General features: G+C 21.1%; 2 protein-coding genes and 1 long non-coding RNA gene across 7 annotated transcripts in view; 2 read left to right on the top strand and 1 right to left on the bottom strand.

The window, feature by feature from the left end:
* Positions 1-3,430, top strand: part of LOC116185886 — a 14,410-nt gene extending 10,980 nt beyond the window's left edge. The window contains exons 2-3 of the long non-coding RNA XR_004150784.1: positions 747-752; positions 3,408-3,430. This is a non-coding gene — a long non-coding RNA (uncharacterized LOC116185886). The remainder of the gene's footprint in view (positions 1-746; positions 753-3,407) is intronic.
* Positions 3,431-4,148: 718 nt separating this feature from the next.
* LOC102678542 (leucine-rich repeat and immunoglobulin-like domain-containing nogo receptor-interacting protein 1) lies at positions 4,149-6,596 on the top strand. Of its 5 annotated transcripts, none has more exons than XM_006617645.2 (5): positions 4,149-4,238; positions 4,304-4,499; positions 4,629-4,722; positions 4,899-5,021; positions 5,494-6,596. In XM_006617645.2, exons 3-5 carry the CDS (start codon positions 4,705-4,707, stop codon positions 6,556-6,558), a joined length of 1,206 nt encoding a protein of 401 aa, XP_006617708.1. In that variant the 5' UTR covers positions 4,149-4,238; positions 4,304-4,499; positions 4,629-4,704; the 3' UTR covers positions 6,559-6,596. The 5 variants fall into 5 exon arrangements, with proteins under 5 accessions (XP_006617708.1, XP_006617710.1, XP_006617709.1 ...); XM_006617647.2 differs by having other exon boundaries at positions 4,153-4,499; positions 5,494-5,644; positions 5,900-6,596; XM_006617646.2 differs by having other exon boundaries at positions 4,153-4,499; positions 5,494-5,827; positions 5,900-6,596.
* Positions 6,597-8,317: 1,721 nt separating this feature from the next.
* On the bottom strand, positions 8,318-10,361 carry LOC102677936 (NADH dehydrogenase [ubiquinone] 1 alpha subcomplex subunit 9, mitochondrial). Its single transcript, XM_006617639.2, has 7 exons — positions 10,285-10,361; positions 9,898-10,103; positions 9,532-9,825; positions 9,136-9,305; positions 8,913-9,038; positions 8,652-8,838; positions 8,318-8,561 (listed from the first exon to the last, which is right to left on the bottom strand). The coding sequence occupies exons 1-7, from the start codon at positions 10,328-10,330 to the stop codon at positions 8,385-8,387; spliced, it is 1,206 nt and encodes a 401-aa protein (XP_006617702.1). The 5' UTR covers positions 10,331-10,361; the 3' UTR covers positions 8,318-8,384.
* Positions 10,362-10,487: the final 126 nt, after the last annotated feature.

The following is a 10,487-nucleotide window of genomic DNA, read 5'->3' as shown; positions in this document are numbered from 1 at the left end:
TATATATATATATATATGTATAAATCTATTTAAATTATATATTATATATGTGTATTATATATATATATATATATATATATTTACATATATAAATCCATATAAATTATAAAAATTATATTATGAACAGATATAAATTTTAATAGTAGTTTTAAGCATAAAAGTTACAATTTCCTTAAATATGTTAATAATATGGTCGATCAATGGCTGGATATAACAATTTATAAAATAATTATAAATAACTTGATTATAGACAATTTACTTATTATAAAAAATAGAATTAATTACATTTCGATTTTCTCTATAAATTGATATATTGAATTTTACATCATTTGCTCTTGAGAAACAACAAATATATTTTTAAATTTTTATTGAATTATAAAACTGATTACTTATCTGTCCATTTATGCTGTCCATTTCTGCGTGAGTGATATATTTACAAATCACCTATTTGAAATCAGTGTTTTATTAATTTGAAATAATTTTTAAATTAATTTAGAAATTTTTTTTTAATACATCAATTTTTATCAAAACATATATGATATATTAATTATATTGAATGAATGATACATAATGTCTATTTTTGATTTTAAGTTATTAGTTAAATAATTAAACAGTTATTAAATAATTGAATTAATTTAAATCATTATAAATGAAATTTGATCTTTAAATACTAATACAAATTTAAATATATTCACATAAAATATCTTTATTGAATTATTAGTTTGAACATTTATATATATAATTAGTTTCAAGTATTTGATGTTTCTTATAACTGCAATAAGTTATTAAATGTGTTCAATATATGCTAAATATTTAATATCATACAACAGAAAAAAAAATTCTTATAACATAAAGACAATATAAAGTTTTTATAAAATTATTAAATTCATATATATATTTTCTTTTAAAAATTGATACCAGTCACTATAAGATCTCATTTTAAAAAGTACAAACAGAATAAAAACAAAAAGAATAAAAAATTCTATTCAGTTTTTATACAGTGAAATTTGTTCATAATAAAAATATAAGAAACTTCTATTATTGTTCTGTTGTTTTTTTTCCATGAAAACTGTTTATTGTTTTTAATTGTATTGCTATTTGGACAGATTTCACTGTGTCATTATTTGACATAAAAATACTCACCAATAAGTACAAAGTAAAGCTGTCTTGAAATTGCATTATTTAAATTTTATCTGAATAACTTTTTTTATTCTATATAATTTTTTTATTAGAATTGAAGAATGTAAATGAAATTCAAATAATTATTACTATGAGGTATAAAATTCAGATGAAATAGAAATTTTGTTGTAGTTTTATAATAGAATTATAATATTGTACTTGTAATCCAGCGATTTTTAACCTTTTTTACTTCATTACACATAAACAACTAAAATTTTATAATACAAATATAATTTAGTATATTTACAAAAAAATTTAGTATATTTTTTTACTAATAATAAAAACTATACATTTTTTATTAATTTAAAAAAATGATATCTTTTTCTTGTAATAAAATGAAAATAAAATAATTATTTTTTTTATTATTAAGAAAATTTTGTCTAACTTACTTTTAAAAAAATTTTTAAATTTTCATTTATTGATAATTTATAATAAAAATATAATATAATAATCAAGATTATTTAAAACAATAGTTATTTATTAATTTTTTTTTTTGACGTATATATATGAGATATTTTAAAAGATGTTAGACACAACGGTTGAAAATCGCTGCTGCAAGTTAATCACAATGCGATTTTAAAATAAACTAATACTATAATGTTTTACATTCTGATTGAAATTTCGCTTTACAAACTAATTATATCGCAATTCTTATTTTTAGAGAAAATACTGTTATTAAATTTTTTTTCTATTTGATATAAACAAATGAGTGTTTGTCTTATTACTCTTTATTGATTTCATATCCAAATAGAATTTTTGATATAAATTTTTTTTTATAAATAAATTTTAATTTTAAATAAATTTTGATTTTAATGATCAGGATGCAAAGCATATATACAAAAATGACTGATTACAATAAACATGAGTGATTAAATTTGTGAAAAAAGCTATTTTCTCACAGATTTAACGATGAGATTTTTTTTAAATGACTTTGTTATGAAATATAAACAATAAAAAAATAATTAAACAAGCTTTAATGATGTTAAAAAAAATAAAAGAAAATTAATTTGTAGTAGCATAATTAGTTATTTTACTAATTATTATTTACTATTATTAAAAGTGAATAATTTGGATTGACAATGAATTAGATTTTCATGTAAATATATATTAATTTTTATTTTTTTTTTCAAAATCAAGAATTAGAATCCATACTTTTTTTTTCATTACATATTTTACGGAAAGTAATTGAGAAAAATTTCATTCAAATCCGTGAGAAAATATCTTTTTGATGAATTTAAAAGTTAATGCCATATTATATTATTAATATCATACTCATATTATTAAAAAGAAATAAAATTAAAAAATAGATATAAATATAATAAAAGATATTATATAATGTGCCTAAACAAACAAAGAATAGTTCAATCTAATTACAATTAAAGAAATATAAAGTTTAAAAATGAATACTTAGAGTGAAAAATATTTAAAAGATTATACAAATATAAAAATAATATATTTGAAACAAAAAGGGAAAATATATATAATATTAAAATAGAAGGTGCTCAAAAACATATCAAATAAATTTCAAAATCTATGTAAAAAATCCATAAATTAATAAAAAATATTGAAGTTAATAATAGAGAAGAAAATAGGAAACAAAAATATTAACAAACCATTATAAAAGTGCGAAATTTTTAAATGGACCAAACTTAATAAAATAATCTAGCGTTGAAAATTGTGTTTTTATATGTATATAATATAAATCTTAATTATAATGTAAACGCAATTATTGATGCCTTATGAAAATTAAAAATTTTAATTATATTAATCAGATTAAGATTGTATATAATTATGATTTTAAAAAAATTGAGGAGAGGAAGGAAAATGCTTTTTGCTTATCGTATATAAATTTAATATCGTATTATTTTTTAAGACTGATTTTTTTTTGATGTTGAAACTTTTCATGAGAACATACATACATACATATGCATGTGTACAAGCATATATACACACACATACATAAAAAACTTGCACTTTTAATTAATTATAAGTTTCTATGTTTTACATTTTCCGCCACATAATACGAAATTTCTATTATGTGAATCTATGTTACTAAAATTGTATACAAGTTTGTTATGAAATATATTACCATAAAAAATTCATAAAAAAACTGTTTATCTTTGTATGCGAATAGATGTTTAAGTTTCTTCTTTAACAATAAACCAGTGAATTTTTAATAATTGACAAAGTGCTTCAAATTTTCAACAAAAATTCATTTATTTTTTCAGTTGATCTTCATAATATATAATGTATATATTATGATGATAAATATATAATGATGCAATTATAGTCACGAGTAAAATTTTAATTAGATCACGAAGTAATCATTGTAAAAATAAACAACAATATATCATAATTACATAAAAAAAAATTTTAGTATATGACTTTATATCTTAATATATATAATATTCTTTATTTTATATTAATTTATATCTTATAATAATATCAATCAAATTCTTATAATCAAGTATAATATTTTCATACTTCAAATTCGATTACTAATAATTTACGGTTTGATCACTGATTTTCATCATTTTGATGAATCATTTCATTATTCATATTTTGATTTACAGTCTCTTTTTTACTTTATTTTAGTTAAAATATTTTATTATTAGAAATATAATAAAGAGAAGTAGTATAGGAAAAAATTAGAAAAAATAAAAAACAGTTACAGAAAAATAAAAAGAATCAAAAAGAAAAAGAAATTCAAAAATAATAATAAATAAAAAAAAGTAAGAAAAAGATAAGCAAAATCAACAAAACGAGATGAATTACATAATAATAAAAAAAAAAAGAAAGAAGATTATAAAATTAAAAAGAAAGAGATCAGAAAGAAACGAAAGGAATTAAAAAAAGATAATAAAAATCAGATAATCATAAGGAAGATCAAAATATTAGAAGACAAAACTAGATAAAAAAAAATTTTTAAAAATCATAGAGAAATAGAATTAATTGGAAAGAACTAGAGAAAGATAGAGAGAAATAAAGAAATAGAATTATCAATGCATCAATTTTTGTAATTATCAAAAATCTATGTCAGACTATGTCAGATTTCCTAGGTCAGTATGCTTCATTCTGATTATCCCACACTACAATTCTGTATCTCTAATAAGTTTTATTCCAGACTACGCGCACGGAGAGAATAATTATGGGCTTGCGCAGATCGTTCAATGGAGGTGGGGGTAGTTGGCTAAGGAGAAATAAAGCCCCGAGCCCAGCCGGTGAATGCAGCCACGGATTGCGAAATTTTCCTGGTCTGTTTCGTTCTCCCGGTTAATGGTAGAATCTTCATCCGAGTTAATTTGTTTCTTCTTCTAGTGGTAAGCTTTTATAAGCTTTTATATTTATATTTTCACTCTCGATCTCACTGATACATAAAATAAATAAACAAATTTAATAAATTTAATTTAAGATATCGAAATATTTTTTTTTGATTTAACATTTTTCAGAATAATTGGAACATCGACAGCTACTTGCGACGTTTTCCTGGATGCTGAGGCATGCGCCCTAAAAACTTTGGAATTGATGTATTGCAGAGCGCAGGTACAAATGAGACAATTCGCGTGTATATGCAATCATATTCGCATTTTCTATGTGCATGACATTTATATATTTGAAAAAAAATTCTGTTTTGTATTCATTCTTTTATCTTATATTCATTCATAACTTCATTTCTTTTATCTTATATTTTTTATTTATTTATTTATTATTTTTTATAGATCTGCATTTATTACCTGCTGTGGATAGTGACGTTGAGTCTAAAATTTACTTTAGAACAAGAAATTACTACCGCGAAAAATTGGGATTGCTCTGCAGAATGTATTTGTCTTTCTCCGAAACAGGTAAAGATATTTTACAAAATGATATAAAATAGAAAAAGATACAAAATGAAAAATATAATTATATTGTATTTTTAAAAAACAATAAAAATTCCGAATCATAAGAATTAATATTTTAAAAAATTGGTAAAAAAGCTAATTTTATAAAAAAAAATAATTTTAATTAGAAACTTTACAGAACTATATAGTATATACAATATTCATATGCTTATTTTGTATATAAATATTTTAATACAATTTTAAAAAATTAATTATGTAAAAAATAAATTAATTATTATATTAATTAAAAAATTAATAATTAAATATGGATTAATTAAATAGTTGAAATTCTAAAAAAAAAGAATTATGAAAAATTAATTAGTTACATAAATAAGATATAATTATATAATAATTTATCAATGAAGATTTTTTTTTATATTTTTTTTTATTTTTTTAATAACAAAAATTTTTTTATTAAACTAAATCAATTTTACAGGTTCTTTGCAATACAGGTGGGCTAAAAGATATTCCCACCCACCAGTTACCTCAAACAATAGAGGAACTTTCCTTAACAAAGAACAATTTTCCAATAATAAAAGGAGATGCATTTGCTGGCTTAAAACTATTACGGAAACTAACGATGGATGGTAATAATATATCGACAATACGTCCGTTCGCATTTCGAGGTTTAAATAAATTGCGCGAACTTTCTATTCAGCATACACCTTTACCATTCATCGAAAAATTTTCGTTCGCAACTTTACAAAACGTATCAGTATTATTATTGGCAAATAATAAAATTCGATATATCGAGGGTTATTCATTCGCCGGTACATCCAACATTCGTGTAATACTATTGAGTAATAACCCATTACTCAGAATCCAGAGTCATGCATTTTCAGGTGTAACAAATATAGTTCGCTTAATATTTCCGTCAGGAATAAGAACTATTGAACCAGATGCATTTGATGGCTTACAACATGTTGGACTTTTAAAATTAACTTATATGGACTTATCTTCCCTGCAATCTTACACGTTCCGTGGCTTATCCTATGTGCATTCATTGAATATTCAGGAAAGTGACTTGGGCATCGTTGAGAAGGACGCCTTCACTGGACTTGCTCATGTTGATAGACTGAATATATTAAATAACAAAATCGATCTAATCGAAAAATTATTTCTACGATATGAAAATAATATAGAGATGCTGAGATTTCATGGAAATCATGTTTTGGAGGCACCTCGTCATGCCAAAGACATTAATTTAGAAGTGAGCTCTATTAGCGCTATCGATAACCATTTTCCTTGTGATTGTCAGGCTCATAATGTATTGGAAAGCGATTTTGTCAATGGAACTATTACTGAATTTCAGAAAAAGAATTATTGTATCTCTCCAATTGAATACAATGGAAAACCGATGAATTTTGTAGATTTTGGTCTAATTGCCAAATGTCATGATAATGTCGTCCAAGATAATCTAGGTTCTGGAGTTGTTGGAATTTTTACACTGCCAATCACTTTATTCCTTATTCTTTTGTTCTCCATGAATTTCTTCCAGTAAATTAAGATCAGCTTTATAAAATTCAGATGCATATTGTTGAAATATAGTTAATTGATGGGAACAGTTTTAGCTATTTTATGATTTAGTTCAAGAATTAAAATTTAAAACCATATTATTAATTTGTTATTTTTATAAATTGTCGAATTTAAAAACAACAATTAATTTCTTGAAATTATTAATCTCTTCGATAAAATTATTGATTTTAGCTCAATATTCGTTAAATATTAATTATTAACAAATAATTATTAATAACTGACATATCGAAGAGATTAGTAATATTTAATATATTTGATATAATACACATTCTAATAATATTTTTCAATGCTTGAAAATTTTTAATACATTTTTTTTTTTTTACTTTAAATTATTTTCATATATATAATATAAAACATTGACATAATATAATTTAAAATTTTTTCAATCTTATTTTATATAAAACAAAGTAATGACTATAATAATAGCAATTTTAATATTAATGTTTAATATTGTTGCACTTCTATCATATGAAATCATTATCAAGAACTTTTTCCATTTGATTATTATACTCGTACAATTTTAAACATACTGAGCTTTAACTAGCTCATATATCTGAGCTAGCAAAATTGCATTAATTTCAAATTTATTCTATAAATTATAGAAGCGAATTCACAAATAAATGATTTATTCATTAAATTATTTTTAACTTATCCCTTAAATTATTTTTAATCTAATCTGAAGATTTATTACAAAAGCATCTTTAAAAAATATATTTTCAACAATTTTAATTGTAGATTATTTTTTTTTAAATTTAAATCAATATCAATTTTAATTTTTTACAATTTTTAATTTCATTTACATATGTACAAGAAATTATTTTCTTAACTGTTTTTGAAATATTTGTTAATATTAAGATAATATATATAATATATTTATTTTGAATATGTTAATTATATTAAAGAAATTTTGTTAAATATTTTATATGATATAATTTTTTATTATATCTTTGATTGTGTAAAAACAACCAGAATTAAATAATTTATATCAACGATAATGAAAGTATATAGAGAATAAGAATATAAATAATCAATTTATGTAAAAATTTTTTGGCAAAAAATTTGCATCATTTTGAAAGGAATAAATATAATAGCGTTATGTTCTTTTTTTACAAAAATTTAATTCTTATTGCAAGAATATTTCTTTTAAATTTGTAGATTTTATTTATTTGATTATAAATGTCTTTTTTCACAAAATTTTTTTATTATTATTAATTTTAAGGAATTAAATAAAAACATTTCAAATCTCTGAACATTTTTATATAGTCTTTTTTATGTAAAAAAGATTACTCTAATAAAAAAAAATCTAATTTTATCATTTTATGATTTAAATATTTTTATGTAATATTTTTGTTAATATTATTCAAATTTTTAAATCATATAAGTATTAATACATTTTTTATCGAAGTTTTAATTAGTCAAAAAAAACCTGTATGTATTTAAGTATAACGGAAAAAAAAAGAAAAAAGTTGTTTAAATGTAAAATTTGCATGGCTTTCGGTCAACATACTAACCGAGGACCAAACTAGCATATATTTTTTACCAACATCTATTATATAACGAAAATAAACTCTGTAACTTTTTCTTATAGTTAGAATAATCTGTATATTAATAAATAATAAAATGATGTATCATTTAATAAATAATAAAAAAAATTAACAATAATGTTTATTATATGAAAACAATAATAAGATAAATATTTTAATGTAAATGATATAAAAAATCGAAATAATTTTATATTTGCTCTTTATTTAAATCACAAAATTAATTTTTTATAAACTATAAATGTATACTTCATTTTGGTATAGACTTCACATTAGGTGGGATTATTCTTTGTAAATTTTCTATTTCCATCTTATATTGTAGATATGGAATAATTTCCCATTCTATTCGAGTTTGTAAATCAATTGGTGTTATTCCTAAATCTTCCAAAGTTGGTAAAGCAGAATCTATCTTATCACTGATATGATGCTAAATGAAATTTAATGAATATAATTTTTATTTCTAAAATCAATGTATGATGTATGATTTAAATCAATTAAAAACTCCAAGTATACTTACACATTCTAATACTTCCCATAACATGTCTGTTGTAGGATATATTGCATATAGATATTCTCTAAAAGAAGTTTTTAACCAAGTATATAGATTATATTTCATGTCAACTATCTTTATGTTGTTTTCAAAATATTTGAATTTTATATCCAACATCCATTTAATTAACTCGTTTAATTTGTACCGTTTTGGTCTAAAATAAATATTTTTAATCTTTATCTTATATATATAAAAAGTTTTAATAACATAACAATGTACAATACATACCCAACAAATTGGTAAGTTTTTCCGGCAGTATCAGAATTTCTTATGATTGCTACAATACCTGAAATTACATCATGAATAGATACTGGTTGTTTCTCAGTTTTTTCTCCTTTATCCCATAAAGATAATCTATTGTAAAAAATGAACACATCATTACAATATTGTGATTTTTATATAACTTATATTATATAACTTATAAATAATTATGAAAAATTATTAAATGTACTTATTAAAGTTTAGTCTGTTCTGATCCATATAATGACTTATAAATTTATCCTTGTGTCCATATATAACTGATGGTCGAATTATAGTAGCTTCTGGAAATTCTTCTTTCACAGCAAGTTCCCCTTTCCATTTTGTTTTTAATATCTTTGAACTTTCTTTCAATATAATTGGCTTAAAAAAGAAAATAAGATTTACATCATCATTAAGTTGTTATTTTAAATAATATATTAAATCATAAAATTAGATATTAAAATTTATATAATAAATTCATAAATTATAAAAAGTACTCAAAATTTTAATAAAAAACAAAACAATTTAAAAAAATATATATAATTCTAAATATTATTTAATTAATGATCTTGATAAATTTTTTCTATTAATTATATAAGATAATTACTGTAGGTTTTTCTTCTACATTCAAACATGACATATGAATGAAACGTTCCACATTACATTGCTTAGCAAGTTTGGCTAATGTTCTTGCTCCTTCTACATGTACATCCTCAAAACTGAAGTTTCTTGTCTCATAATTTGAACCAATTAAGTTAATAACAACATTAGAATATTTTATAGTTCTGATTATGGATTCCTCATCTCTAAGATCAAATGGATGGTAAAGAACTTGTCCAAGATCTCCACCCACTTTTAATTCTCGAATATGATAATGATCGCATCTATGTGGAAGAATAAGCTATAAGAAAATATTTAGCATAAATATAAGTTCAATCTATAATTCAGAATATTAATAATATTTATATCTTGCCTGAGTTCCAATTTTTCCTAATCTAATACATAATGAAGATCCAATAAAACCACTACATCCAAATACTGTGCAAACTATGCCATTAAATGAGCTACGACCACCAGTACCTCTTTTTAAGCTGGCTGTAGTAGGATTTTTAATAATTCTTGGTTCTGATGAGTAATTATTTTGTATCGCATAACTGGCAGAATATATATTTTGATTTTCTGTATATTAATTCAGTAATTAATTTAAATCAATATTGTTACATAATTAATAAATATAGATATATTTATAATATATATTATAAATTAATAATTTATATTTTAGCATTGCAACAAGTATACTATTATTATCGAAATATCATCGTGAAATAAAATAATAAACAATTGAAATTAATAAACTTACTTATCGTACGAATGACTTTAGGAATCCAAGCCGCCATGTTTGTCATTTGTTATCTTGTAAATATATATATATTTGTTTTTATATAGGTTAACTTATATAGGTTAATAAATATTTTTGAATAAAAAATATTGTAAATATTTCATTATTAATTATCCATAAATATTTCAAAATTAAAAAGTGCAACAAAAATATTATATTTTAAA

The sequence above is a fragment of the Apis dorsata genome, unplaced genomic scaffold (assembly GCF_000469605.1).
Source record: "Apis dorsata unplaced genomic scaffold, Apis dorsata 1.3 scaffold_317, whole genome shotgun sequence".
Taxonomy (NCBI): Eukaryota; Metazoa; Arthropoda; class Insecta; order Hymenoptera; family Apidae; genus Apis; species Apis dorsata.
This window is presented reverse-complemented; position numbering and strand designations above follow the sequence as displayed.

Bases quoted from the DNA above. Each gene is read 5' to 3' on its own strand.
- LOC102678542 (XM_006617645.2), top strand. The intron at 5,022-5,493 runs GTAAAGATATTT...TCAATTTTACAG, and splicing joins TTTGTCTTTCTCCGAAACAG to GTTCTTTGCAATACAGGTGG.
- LOC102677936 (XM_006617639.2), bottom strand. From the start codon at position 10,330: ATGACAAACATGGCGGCTTGGATTCCTAAAGTCATTCGTACGATAA. The intron at 9,306-9,531 runs GTAATTATCTTA...TTCTTTTTTAAG, and splicing joins ATGTAGAAGAAAAACCTACA to CCAATTATATTGAAAGAAAG. The intron at 9,039-9,135 runs GTACATTTAATA...TTTTTACAATAG, and splicing joins AACAGACTAAACTTTAATAA to ATTATCTTTATGGGATAAAG.